This window comes from Sus scrofa, chromosome 14 (genome assembly GCF_000003025.6).
Source record: "Sus scrofa isolate TJ Tabasco breed Duroc chromosome 14, Sscrofa11.1, whole genome shotgun sequence".
Classification (NCBI taxonomy): Eukaryota; Metazoa; Chordata; class Mammalia; order Artiodactyla; family Suidae; genus Sus; species Sus scrofa.
The window spans coordinates 108,877,625-108,891,818 of NC_010456.5; the positions used below are offsets into that span (position 1 = coordinate 108,877,625).

The window sequence follows — 14,194 nt, forward strand, 5'->3', positions numbered from 1 at the left end:
AAGTCAAAAAGAATCTTGAGAAAACTCCTAAACTTCCAGTTCCCCTTAAGTCTGTGGTCTCTGAACAACAGCTGTGAACTGAGCTGGGAGGGGCACAGTCTGGTACTAGAGCAAGAAGTCCAATCTGACTAAAGAAGGGAGCGCTCTAGTTGGGATTCATAGCTCGTGACTGGCACCAATTTAGACATCAGGCACTCTTAGCCTTACTCGTGCCAGGATGTGGAAGGCCCAGCTGCTGCCCCTGCTCCTGAGAAAGAGCAAGGGAAAAAATGTGCAAGCTGTGGGGTGGGGGAAGGGTCAGCAGCTGACTAACAGGACAAACCAAGGCACCCAATTCCTTAACGGCAACACTTAAGTGAAGAGAGACATTTCTGGGTTACAAACATTAAAAGAGTGTTCCACCATTGAGAGGGTAGCAGAGGGTGCTTTTCTGGAAGCTCCTGGCCAGAACTCAGGAAACTCTGCTGAAAAACCCATCTAAAAACTAAGTTCAGGAGTTCCCATTGTGGCTCAGTGGTTAATGAATCCGACTAGGAACCATGAGGTTGCAGGTTTGATCCCTGGCCTTGCTCAGTGGGTTAAGGATCTGGTATTGCTGTGAGCTGTGGTGTAGGTTGCAGATGTGGCTTGGATCCCTTGTTGCTTTGGCTCTGGCATAGGCTGGCGGCTACAGCTCTGATTCGACCCCTAGCCTGGGAACCTCCATATGCCACGGGAGTGGCCTAAGAAATGGCAAAAAGACAAAAAATAAAATAAAAAAATAAATAAAAACTAAGTTCAGGAATTTCCTGTTGTGGCTTAGTGGGTTAAGAACCCAACTAATATCCATGAGGATGTGGATTTGATTCCTGGCTTGGTCAAGTGGGTTAGGATCCAGCATTGCTGCAAGCTGTGGTATAGGTCACAGATGAGGCTCTGAACCAGTGTTGCTGGGCCTGTGGTGCAGGCCTCAGCTGCAGCTCTAATTTGACTCCTAGCCCAGGAACTTCCATATGCTGCAGGTGCAGCCATATAAACAAAGAACAAAACAAAAAGACCTCCTAATTTCAGTAGCAGCCACAAGAGTGTTAACAATTTTACAGGAAGCCATAGGGAACTGATAACTGTTAGTAGCAAAGAATATTACTGAACGGAATCATTCTTCTTTAGCAATACTATCAAACTCCTCTGGATGCTGGGCCAGGGTCTCTCTTTGGAAATACCTCAAGTGCTATTAAGACAAATACCAGGGAGTTCCTGTCGTGGTGCAGTGGTTAACGAATCCGACTGGGAACCATGAGGTTGCGGGTTCGGTCCCTGCCCTTGCTCAGTGGGTTAACGATCCGGCGTTGCCGTGAGCTGTGGTGTAGGTTGCAGACGCGGCTCGGATCCCGGGTGGCTGTGGCTCTGGCGTAGGCCCGTGGCTACAGCTCCGATTCAACCCCTAGCCTGGAAACCTCCATATGCCGCGGGAGCGGCCCAAGAAATAGCAACAACAACAGCAACAACAACAACAAAAAAAGACAAAAAAAAAAAAAAAAGACAAATACCGGGAGTTCCTGTCGTGGCGCAGTGGTTAATGAATCCGACTAGGAACCATGAGGTTGCGGGTTCGGTCCCTGGCCTTGCTCAGTGGGTTAAGGAGCCGGTGTTGCTGTGAGCTGTGGTGTAGGTTGCAGACGTGGCTCGGATCCCATGTTGCTGTGGCTCTGGCACAGGCCGGTGGCTACAGCTCCGATTCGACCCCTAGCCTGGGAACCTCCATATGCCGCAGGAGCGGCCCAAGAAATAGCAACAACAACAACAACAAAAAGACAAAAGACAAAAAAAAAAAAAAAAAAAAAAAGACAAATACCGAATAGGGTCCAATCAGTCATGTCTAATTTTTTCATTTAAAAAACTGAGGTACAGGAGTTCCTGTCGTGGCTCAGTGGTTAATGAATCCAACTAGGAACCATGAGGTTGCGGGTTCCATCCCTGGCCTTGCTCAGTGGGTTAAGGATCCAGCGTTGCCGTGAGCTGTGGTGTAGTTGGAAGATGTGGCTCGGATCTGGCGTTGCAGTGGCTGTGGTATAGGCTGGCGGCTATAGCTCCAATTCGACTCCTAGCCTGGGAATCTCCATGTGCTGGGGGTGCGGCCCTAGAAAAGCCAAAAAACAAAACAAAACCAAAAAAAACACAAACCCCAAAAAACTGAGGTACAATTTATACACAGTGAAATGCACAGTGAAGTGAGTAATTTGATTAGTTTTAACGAAAGTATATCCAGGGTAACCAACACCCCAATCAAGATACAGAATATTTCCATCACCAGAGAAAGTTTCCACATGCTCCCAACCAATCTCAAGCCTATACGTTGCCTCAAATTTTATAATGGAAAAGACTTCTTCATTCAGTATACATCATTATGAAACTGGCTGCTTTATAATTACAAAGAAACAGCCATTTGCATGCGATTTTTTCTTTCTTTTTTTCTTTCATTTTTGGCCACCCCTTGGCATATGGAGCTCCAGGGACAGGATCAGATGTGAGCCGTAGTCAAGACCTAAGCTTCAGCTGTGGCAACGCCAGATCCTTAACACACTGTGCCAGGCTGGGGATCGAACCCGAGTCCCAGCACTCCCGAGACGCTCCTGATCCCATCGTACCACAGCAGGAGCTCCTGCGTGTGACTTCTTGAATCCCAGAATACGAGTGAAATCTCCTGGCAAAACCCTTTAGTTTTCATACTTTCCCAAAGATTCCATCTTGAATTAATGCAGCATAAACATAAAAGAAAAGTGAAGTACAAAAGTCATACAAAATTAGGAGAAAATGACGAGATAATAGAACTAATTCCAAGAGTAAATAAGTAAGGTGGCAAAAAACTAGGATCGTTATTTTGAAGATGTTTTCGCAAAGGTGACTAACATTTTCTGTTGAGCTTATCTTAGAAATGTCAAATTTTCATCTTTTCCTTTTCATCCCATAACCAGACAATACAGGAACAGCCATCAAAATACGTTTTAGTGTTATGAAAATGTTCTGGAATTTTTAGACAATGGTGATGTTGCAAAATCTTGTGAATACGCTAAAAGCCATTTATTTGTATACTTAACATGGTAACAGTGGTGAATTATATGTCCATTTTTAAAAAAAGCCTTCTGATCCATCCATAATCTACCCTCTCTAAAATGCGCAATTACTTCCCTCACCAGTCTCGTCAATCTCCATCCATTTGCTTCTGACTGCCTAAGACCTGATTCCTTAGCTTGATGTCCTTCGTGATTTAGCCCTCAATCCCCTCTGGCCTCACCTTTTATCATAACTCCTAACATTCAATGACAAGAAATCACAATACGTCAAGCTCTTCCATATTCTTTTGTCTTTTTTTTTTTTTTTTTTTTTTGGTCTTTTTGCCATTTCTTGGGCCACTCCCACGGCATATGGAGCTTCCCAGGCTAGGGATCAAATTGGAGCTGTAGCCGCTGGCCTACGCCAGAGCCACAGCAACGCGGGATCCGCATCTGCGACCTACACCACAGCTCACGGCCACGCCAGATCATTAACCCACTGAGCAAGGCCAGGGATCGAATCCACAACCTCATAGTTCCTAGTTGGATTCGTTAACCACTGAGCCATGACGGGAACGCCAAGCTCTTCCATATTCTTAAGCCTGGAAACATTCTCTTGGTTTGGCGTGCCTCTTTCCTGACCTTGTCAGCCTGAGGAACTCCAACTGTTCAAAACCTATCTCAGGAGTTCCTGTTGTAGCTCAGCAACACAGAGCCTGACTAGTATCCATGAGGATGTGGGTTTGATCCCTGGCCCCACCCAGTGGGTTAAAGATCTGGTGTTGCCGTGAGGTGCGGTGTAGTCCACAGACGCAGCTTCAATCTGGCGTTGCTGTGGCAGTGGTGCAGGCTGGCCGCTGCAGCTCTGATTCGACCCTTAGCCTGGGAACTTCCATATGCCTCAGGTGCAGCCCTAAAACCAAACCTATCTCAAATGTCAACTCTTTTGTGAAGCCATCTTTGATTCCCAAAACAGAATTACTCCCTCTTACATGTTCCTTTAGTCATTCTTTTTAAAAAGTGTCATGTATGTTTGTTTTCACTTATTCATTCATTTATTGCATACTTATTATAAATCAATTACTGTGTTAGAGTTGGAGAAAGAAATACAAACAGGGAGCTCTTAAGGAACCCATTCTGTTGGGGACAGAAAGACATTTAAAACAAAGAACAACTTGAGTGTTACCACAGTGATATCAATACAGACTAGGGTATCATAGAAAAGGAGTAAAATTCTTGGGTATATGGGACCATCCATTACTAACTTTAAGTGACTAGTTCTCTTAATACTGTTAAGTTCTTCCAAATGAAACATACCTGAATATTTGAAAGTACTGTTAATTATGTACCTGGACTCCAGGGATGAAAGAAGCTAATAAAGAGTTAATTTTCCTAAGGGTGAAACTGGCATAAGGAAAAATAAATTTAAGTTCCTTTCCTTATATAGATAATAGGTCTAAATTTTTCCAATGTGTCCAAGGGTTGCTCTCTAAAAACAGACCTAGCAGCACTTCCTAACTACCCACTCTTTCCTCAGCAGGGCACCAGTCCGTGTGGGGCACTGAGAAGTCGTCAAAGGAGTATTTATATCGACACTGACATAGAATGCACAATCAGATCTCTGTCTGATGGAGTCGCAGCCTCTTGAGAATCTGGAGTAGCAGCTGAGGGGGTAGGGAGAAGGAGAAGGATGTGAAGAAGCAGGAGGGAAGAATCCCAATCAGGATTCAGTTCCAATCAGGCTCTCAAAATGTCCTTTCGGCTGAGGATGCCACGGACATTTCTCAGAACTATATTTCACTGTTCTGTAACAGTTTTCTTGTTTCAAGAATAATGGTCTCCTTCTAGGATCACAAATGTGGGAAATAAACTAATAAAGACTGAAATGAAGGCAAATCCAAATAACTAAGGGAAAGAAAATTGATATCCATCACCTGTAAATTCAATGTGCTCAGAATCATCTCCCTTCCGAATTTTGGACAAAGCACTTCTTTTTTGCTCATCCTCAGGCTCAAAAGCTTGAGTTCATCTTAGAATGTTCCCACTCCTCCAAGCTCTATAGCTAGTTGGGCCTCAAATTCCAGATAGTCTTCTTTCGACATCTTTTATTCCATTCACTTACATGGTTTGTTGTTATTGTTTTATTTTTATAGCCGCACCTGTGGCACATGGAAGTTCCCAGGCTAGGGCTTGAATGGGACTGTAGCTGCGGGCCTACACCACAGCCATGGCAACCCCAGATCCAAGCCCCGTCTGTGACCTGTATGCCAGCTTGTGGCAACACTAGATCCTTAACCCACTGAGTGAGGCCAGGAATGGAACAGCATCCTCACGGATACTATGTGGGAACTCCCACCTTCATGGTTTTTTTTTTTTTTTTTTTGCTTTGCTTTTTAGGGCTGCACCCTCAGCTTATGGAGGTTCCCAGGCTAGGGGTCCAATCGGAGGTACAGCTGCTGGCCTACGCCACAGCCATAGTAACGCCAGATCCGAGCTGCGTCTGCCACCTACACCACAGCTCACGGCAAGGCTGGATCCTTAACCCACTGAGTAAGGCCAGGGATCGAACCCATAACCTCATGGTTCCTAGTTGGATTTATTTCTGCTGCACCACAGTGGGAACTCCTACATGGTTTTTTATTGCATACCTACTTATGCTAGTTTCCAGGAGACTCTGGTGGTAGAAACAGAACAGTAGGATGTGGAGATGTATACAGAAGTAGCTACCAAGCAAGTCTGCTAATAAGTATATGTGTGATTGAGAAATAAGTCCACAAAGATTCTGATGTCTGGCTGAAGCAATCAGGAGACACTTGGGGGCAGGCAGTGAACACTCAAGCTCCCCCTTTAATTCCAGGCCTAACTTCAATTAGATGGAACTAGTGGAGGGATCTGGGAAGGAAAGCACTCAGGGGAACAGCAAATCAAGGTGGCTGCCTAAAACTAAAGGCCCAGGAGAGGACTGGCAGCCACTGAATGCCTGGCTGAGAAACCTTTAACCCTTAGCCTGCCAGGTCATTTCTCTCCTATCATTTGCACCTTTACATCTGATCCCTACTTTCTTTTATTATATTATTATTATTATTATTATTATATGTTTTTCTTTTTCTGATACCTACTTTCATCAGGAACCTAGGTGCAACGCAAAGTTGGTAGTAGCTGCCTTTGTGATCACAGGGTGTTCCTTCTGCATTTACAATTTGTAGAAGAGGCCGCTGCTGTGAGTGGCTGAACAGAAATCTGGCCCCTTCAGCACTAATAAAGCTTGACTTAGGCTGGAGGATAGGAAAGCACATCTTACACTAGGGATGCTTCAAAACTCTGTCAACTTCAACAACTCTAAGGCTGTCATCTAACACTGTACACTAGTTTAATCCTTCTCAAATTCACCTTCACCATATGACTTCCTTGCTCAAGTATCTACACTGACTCCAACCACCTACAGTAAGTCATTCAAATCCTCAGAATCTAAGGTTATGCATAATCCAATCCCACCAAACCTTTTCAACCTTATCTGTTATTACCAACCTCCTTTCTTAGTCAGGAGGGCTAAATTGCAAAAGGGCTAGTGTTACAGTCTTGGCAGAGTTGAGTTAAATTTAAACTAGACAATAGTCTAGGCCATTTTTTTTCAGGCATAAAAATGTAAATTTTACAAAGTATTTATAAGAACTTGGCAGTCCTTATTCATGCTTTCTTCTCAAAAGTGTTCTGAATTTGAAAAACCCTAAATTACTGTGTTCATAATGTATAAATGTGAAAGAAGAGTTACGAATGACACCTTTTATAGTAATGTTCTTTGTCTTGGTGGGAGGAGGTATACGAATTTTTCAAAATCAGTGAACTATGCTTAAGATTTGTACACTTTGTCTTACAAGTTTTATACCTTAGTCAACAATACGCATACAAAAGCAGTTAGAGGGACGCATACTGATATCTGCAATTTAAATGGATAGCTACATGATAATGCTAATTATGTTAAATGCTAATGGTAGAATCTAGGTGGTGAGTGTATGTGTGTTCCTTATGAAATTATTTAAACTTTGCTGTATGAAATTTTTCATAATACAACACTGGGGAAAATGACATTGATAATACACTGCCATTGTTAATTGGAAGCACTGAAAACACACTATACTGCATAAAGCTGTAAGAGGTTAAGCTTAGCGGAATGGCTATATCAGGCATTTGCTCCTTGCTGGTTCCACGTCATATTGTACATACCTCTTACGGCCCTTTTCGTAGCGTAGCATACTACCTGTCCAAATGATTGTTTCTCCCACCACACTATAAGTTCCTGGCAGGCAGAGATCTCATCTAATTGATATTTATGTTCCTACTGCTTAGCACTGCGTTTGAAGAATAATGTGTTCAATAATGGTGCTAAGACTGAAAGTAGAATATTGCCATAATGTATAATACTTTTTTGTGTGTGTGTCTTTCTGCCATTTCTTGGGCTGCTCCAGCGGCATATGGAGGTTCCCAGGCTAGGGGTCTAATCGGAACTGTAGCCACCGGCCTACGCCAGAGCCACAGCAACGCAGGATCCGAGCGTGTCTGTGACCTACACCATAGCTCACGGCAACGCAGGATCCTTAACCCACTGAGCAAGGCCAGGGATCCAACCCGCAACCTCATAGTTCCTAGTCGGATTCGTTAACCACTGCGTAAGGACGGGAACTCCTTTTTTTTTTTTTTTTTGGCTAAGCAGGCAGCACGTGGAAGTTCCCCCGCCAGGGATCGAACCAGTGCCACACTCAAGCCATGGCAGCGACAACACCAGATCCTTAACCTCCTGAGCCACCAGGAACTCCCAAAGTATTATACTTCTGACAGGTTCACTTTATTCATTTCCCACATATTTTAAAAGCAAGTGTGTTCACTTTTCAAGAGAAATGTATCCTTTACTTCTCCCCAAACACGCGCAATTTCCAAAAATAAAGACAAAACTTATCTGTACTGACAAGATTATTTTGTATTCTATTACATAGACACAAGGTCCGAAGGCCTCCTAACATTCAATAACTTTTTAGATTTTTCTTTTTCTAAAAGAGTGAAGTCTCAGAATTTCAAGGAAATCTGTCATTTGCTCCGCTCAAATTTTAGATAAGCTGTCAGAACTAAGAGATCCCTAAACTGGTGAAAAGCAGGAAATTGGAGTTCTGGGAAAAATATAAAAACACACACCACATAAAAAAGGCACGAAGCAAATTAATCAAGAACTTGAACAAGAATGGGGGGAAGAGATACGCAGAACATCTCAAACTCCCCCTAGGCTGGTTTCTCTCCTCCTCTCTCCAATTAATTACAGCCAGTCAGAGATTGGGTCGCGCGGCCACTCCCAACATGCCACGCGACTGGAGCTGATGCTGCCGAAGATGCTTCTCGTCACATCAACTTCCTCGAAACAACGTGCTTTCGCGGAGTGAGCACCTGATTCTGAACTGGAGGACCTGCGTCCAAGTCCCAACTCCCCCAGGAAGCCTCTGGCCCTCTCTGGGCCTCAGTTTCCACACCTGCGAAATGGTAATGATTTTCCTAACCCAGGCCGGTGCACAGGGTGGCTATAAACCAAAACGAGGGTCATAAGGGCGCTTTAAGGAAGACTGCAAGCGACTCGCAATTTGTTATGGTTCTTAAGCACGCGGTGCTCACAACCAGCCCGGGACCAATCTCTCAAAGTCACCGCTCCCTTCCCGCCCGGCGCCCGTGCTGAGGCCGCTCCCTCCTGGAGGCCCCCAAGCGGAAGCCGCGCGGCGCCGTCTGCCGTACCTGCAGCCACTTGGTCTGCGGGGCCCTCCTGCTGACCCATGACGAAGTCTTGCACGAGGCCCCACAGGGCGCCCGTAGGCGCGACCGCCTCCAGAGCGGTGGCGGCGGCCATGACGCGAACTGGAGACGGTGGGAGGGGAAATGGGCGGTGGCACGGGATGGGCCTCTCAGCGCACGCGCCTCCTGAGCCAATCGCCTGGCGAAGGCTGAGGGGGCGGGGCGCTCCCTGGATCACGTGCCTGCCGGCTCCAGGCCAGGCAGTTCCAGGGTGGGATGGGACGGCCCCTCCCCAAGGGGCGGGGCCCGGAGTCGGGGCGGTGGCTCAGGGAGCGAAGGCGGCTGCTGGGCACGCAGCCGGGGGCCATTGAGGGCGAATAATTCCCGGCCCAGCTTCCCGGGAGACCCGCGGCGGGGCGGGCACCTGTCTGGGTGGGGCCGAGGGGCGGTACGCACCCTGGGGGGAACCAATGAGAAAACCAGGCCCGGCCCGAGGGGGCGGTGCCGTCGGTCACATGCGCACCTGGGGCGGGCGGCGGCGGCGGCGCGGGCACCGCGAGCCGGCGGCAGGGAGCAGGGCTGGGCTGGGGCGGGGTTAGGCAGGTGAGTGACAGGCTCCGGGGGGCCGGCCCCAGCTGGGAGCCCCGAGCGAGCCGGGAGTAACAGCGGCGGTGCCCGCCCCCTCTCTCCGCCCCTTCAGCGGAGCTGGTCTCCAGCCGGGCACCGTCGCGGGCCCCCCTGGCCCGGCCACCTGGGACTGTGTTGGGGAGTCGGCCACCTCCCTCTTTCTCCTTGCCCGCAAAGTTTGTGGCGAAGCCGGCGCTGGGGTAGAGCGCGCCGCAGGGGGGAGATCGGGAAGCGCCCGATGCCGGGCGGTCGGAGCCGTTGACCTGGGACGCCGCCGTCCGGGGCAGGACCGCGGAGCAGCGGACCATCCCGTCGCCTTCGGTGCATGGGGCCCGGCTGAAGAGCCAGCATGGGCAACTGTGTGGGGAGACAGCGCCGGGAGAGGCCGACCGCCCCGGGACACCCCCGCAAGCGAGCAGGTAACGACCGGGAAGGGAGCAGGGCCACCGGCGCCCAGCCAGTTGTCCGCCTTCTTGCGCGAGAACTGGGCTTCCTGAGCTACCTCCCACGGCTCCTGGCGCCTAGGTTTCCCTGATGGCTGCTTCCGAGGCAGACGGGGGTCCCCTTCCCCGGCCCCAGTGGCCGGGGGAGCCGACTTGTGGCAACTGCGAGCGCTGACCCGGCTGCGAGCCCAACTCGCTCCAACTGGGAAGCTCCGGGTGGGGGTGGGGGCGGGAGCAGGAAATGTTTGCAGACCGCAGCGGGGCCGGCGGAGGGGAGGAGGGCCCCAGGCCGGGGCGCCGCTGGCCTGGCAGCGGGGCCGGGGTCGGACGCCCGCCCGTCGGGGCACGGCGCGGGTGGCCAGTCGTCCCAGAACTCGAAGCGAGCGAGATGAGAACAGGCGCTCCTTCCAAAGACTGTGTCATTATCGGGCTGCAGATCGTGCCTGCCGGAATCCGACTTGCAAAAGCAGCGCAGGACTCTGGGAAAGAAATCTTTATTTTTCCCGCAGGGCTTTTTAGAGCCTCCTGGCCGTCTGGGAGTCTAGAAAAGGTGGGGTGCGGGGTGGGAATCGCTGTCGGGTTGTTGGGATCCTTCCCAGCCTTAGGAATGGGATCTGCTCTCTGGTGATCCTCGAGGGCCGGCAGCGCTTTCTCACTTTCTGGATACACCCCTATCCTGGCGCTTCGCCTGGGTAAGAGGTCTGGCGGTCGTTTCCCCGGGTCTTGTACTCACTTCACTTCCTTCTCTGAGGGTGTTGCAAGGAACTTCTGAGAATGATAAAATCGTAGACTTTAGAGCTGAAAGAGACCTTCGAAACTTGTCTAGAGTCCAGATAGACCTACCTTCTCTTGTCTGTTAAAAGCCCAGATCCAGAGAGGTTGAGCAACTTGTCGATAGCTGCACAGCTAATTCGTAGTACAGCTGGGATTAGAAGGCCATCTTCTATTCCACTCAATTGCCACATAGCCCTTTAAGAGGAGCCATAAGCAGAGTTATTAATGAAGTAGAAACTCTAGTTGAAGTTTCCTGTCTCCTTTGACACTGAAGGTGTGTGTTGCTTGAGTTTCGCAAACTGGGAAGGAAGATGAGGGGAAACGTGGGGGAAGCAGGGAAGGATGTCTGTGTGGTGGACAGGATGACTTATGCAAGAAGCAACGTGTTTTTATAGGGAGGACAACGAACAATTTAGCATTGAAGTCCTCTTGTCCCAAGGCAACCCTGGCCAATCTTCTGACAGGAAAGTTGATTCTCAAATCCAAGGGCTTTCTTCCTTTCATTCATTCATTCATTCATTCAACAAATACTTATTATTTATGTACTCAGCCCACGTAATTGATTTGTAGCTTTTTTTTTTTTAACTGTTGACAATCCTCTCCCACTTGAAGCCCCCCCCCCCCGACTTTTCCCTCCTTGACATTGGACTATCTTGGCTTTTTTCTCCGATCACTCCTGCCAGCCATCACTCCTAGTGTGGGCACACCCATAGTTCAGTTTGACATTCCATCTTTTTCGCATCATGCTCCCTCCCAGAGAAATCTTAGCCCCACAACTCTTTGTCTGTTGGGAAGGCCCCTATGCTGTATTTTCAACTGTTGCTTCCCCAACCCCAGACTCAGATATCTAGGTGCCCACTGGACACCAATGTAGTTAACCTCAGATTCAGCACTTCTAAAACCAGTTCTGCATCTTTCCCCCCAACCAGCTTCCCCTTACTCTTCTATTCTTCCCCCTACCTAAAGCTTTGTTTTGTTTTATTTTTTAGGGCCATACCCATGGCATATGGAAGTTCCCAGGATAGGGGTTGAATCAGAGCTATAGGCCTATGCTACAGCCACAGCAATGCCAGATCCAAGCTGCTTCTGCAACCTGTGCCAAAGCTTGCAAGCTTGCAGCAATGCTGGATCCTTAACCCACTGAGCGAGGCCAGGGATCGAACCCACATCCTCATGGATACTAGTCGGGTTCTTAACCCTCTCAACCACAACAGGAACTCCCAACTACCTAAAATTACACTTTGAAGAACTCTTTCTGCTAATTTTCTTTGCCTCCATGTCCTGGAAGAGTCAATCAGTGGGACCTGCTAGTCCTTCCTTCAGCAGGTCTTATAAACCTGTCCCATGTCACCTCAAGTCCAACTTATCTCCCAGGCTGAAGTTAGCTGCCCACCAAGAGCAAGTTCATCTTCAGTCATTCATCCAATGCCTGCACATGGTGGTGTCCTAGAAGACATTTATTAAATTAACCTGTTCTGAACCCCATAGTTCTGTGTTTCAAGAATCATTCTGTCCCTCCTACTCCTACAAGAACTTTAGCTTTCAAGGCTCTTCAAGTCTGGTTCAGTCCTTCCTTTTAAGGCATGATTTCTTTCTCTTCCTTGACATTAAGGCCACCTGTGTTTGCTCAAGTCCCTGTCCCTGTCTTATCAAGAGCCTTTCTTCTCTTCAAGGCTCACCTCAAATCCCTTATCTTTCTAGAAGCACCTTGCCTGACAAATTCCCCCCACCCCCTAGTAGACGTGATTGCTCTTTCTGAGAACTCCTGCAGTTAAATTATGCCACTTACTTAACAATTATCTACTCCATCTTATTCGTCATTTCTTTAATGTTACAGTCTTGTATCAGCAACTGCATTGCAAGCCCTGAAGATCTTTGTGTGTGTCTATCTCTCTCACTCACTCACATAGTCATACGCGGAACACACGGGCACACACACACTGGGTACTTAGCACAGTGACTTGTACAGAGGAAGCAATTAATATTTGTTGATTTTAAAAAGCTAATGCAGGAGTTCCCGTTGTGGCTCAGCAGCAAGGAACCCGACTGGTATCCATGAGGATGCAGGTTTGATCCCTGGCCTCACTTAGTGGATTGAAGAATCCGGTGTTGCCATGAGCTGTGCTGTCGGTTGCAAACTCAGCTCAGATCTGGCGTTGCTGTGGCTGTGGCAGTGGCATAGACTGGCAGCTGCAGCTCCGATTCAACCCCTCACCTGGGAACTTCCATGGGCTGTGGGTGTGGCCCTAAAGAGACAAAAAAAAAAAAAAAGCTATTGCAACTTCCTCCTGCCATCTGAATTTTTCACTTAAACATTTTGCTGAGGTATATATCTGCATTTAAAAAAAAACTGCTCATGCATTGTTATTTCTGTGGGTCCCACTATGAATAGCTTTATCCATAAAGTCCAAAGCCAGGGGGAACTCTGTAGGATGCCTAGTTTGGTATAAGGGAAGGAATCCTTCTTAACTTCACAGTGTGTGCCAGGTATTCCTATAACATCTGCAGTTCACCCTTTGACAAGGGCATAGTTTTATGTTGTAAGATTAACGCCTAAAACTCCCCTGGCTCCTGCTCTAACTCTTCTCTTCTCTTTGCCACTGCTCTAGTGGGAAACCCTCAACAGAGAGCTCAAACCTGATTTCCAGTCCTGGGTCTGCAGCTGGGTGACCCTGGGCAAGTCACCAACCCTCTCTGTGTCACACTTTCAGTATTTCAGAAGGGGAGGGGGCAATAGCAGATCATTAGAGCTTTCTTTTTTTGTTTTTTATCATCTTCACAAAGACACCTGTTCTAAGCTGGAAAGTTAATGAGCTGAAATCTTATGCCTCATTATGTCACCCTTTGGCCTTAGTTCTGTCTTCCTAGTCATTGGATGAGTGAAGCAGAGGTCATGCCCACTGGTCAGGGAGTCTTGCGTTAGCTAGAAGGATTAGGTGGTCCTCTCTTCTCATCAAGATTTGTGATTGCCACTCTTTTTTTTTTTTTTTTTTTTGGCCGCACCTGCTGCATGTGGAAAAGTTCCCTGGGCGGGGATCGAACTTGCACCACAGCGGTGATGCCACAGTGACAATGCTGGATCCTTAACCTGCTGAGCCACAAGAGAACTCCTTTGATCTGTTACTGCTCTTAATGCGTTCCCAGAAAGTCTGTGTTCTCCCCTTCAGGAGCTGGGTGGTCTTTGCATGCTTCAGAGAATACATGGGGATTTACTCTTTTTGGGGGGGTCCTTGCCGCCCTATGTGTGTACGCTGGGTAAATCAATATCTCTGGCCATGAAGTGGGTGAGGCAGCCCCTCCCCTGGCCATCCCAGGGAGAGACAGAGGTGGTAGAACAGGCAGGTCTCTTGCCTAACTCTACCCGTTGAGAATGTGGCAGGGCTGAAACCCAGAGATCTGACTGTGATGTGCCAGGCGTATCCACTTACATTCTGGAATCTCAAGCTTGGGGTGGACAGACCCAGGGCCCTGTTTTGGGCTGGCTGGTCTTGGCGCCATGGTTGCAAGAGAGCCTACTTCTCGTTGTGTGGGTTGCTGTGGCTATTCTTG

The 14,194-nt window shown here is 48.2% G+C and overlaps 2 protein-coding genes across 5 annotated transcripts in view; one reads left to right on the top strand and one right to left on the bottom strand.

Moving 5' to 3' along the window:
- Positions 1-8,963, bottom strand: part of MMS19 (MMS19 homolog, cytosolic iron-sulfur assembly component) — a 33,550-nt gene extending 24,587 nt beyond the window's left edge. Inside the window, exon 1 of the mRNA XM_013990467.2 lies at positions 8,805-8,963. Within this exon, the coding sequence (XP_013845921.1) occupies positions 8,805-8,916 (112 nt within the window). The 5' untranslated portion in view covers positions 8,917-8,963. The remainder of the gene's footprint in view (positions 1-8,804) is intronic.
- Positions 7,910-14,194, top strand: part of UBTD1 (ubiquitin domain containing 1) — a 57,682-nt gene continuing 51,397 nt past the window's right edge. For 2 of the 4 annotated variants that reach the window (XM_013990470.2, XM_005657441.3), the window contains exon 1: positions 9,128-9,847. Coding sequence is in view for 1 of the 4 variants with exons in the window: in XM_003359315.4 (XP_003359363.1) it covers positions 9,778-9,847 (70 nt within the window). In the remaining 3 variants the exon portion in view is untranslated. Of the gene's footprint in view, positions 8,559-9,127; positions 9,848-14,194 lie in introns of those variants that run through there. The other 2 variants (XM_021074394.1, XM_003359315.4) reach the window with 2 other exon arrangements.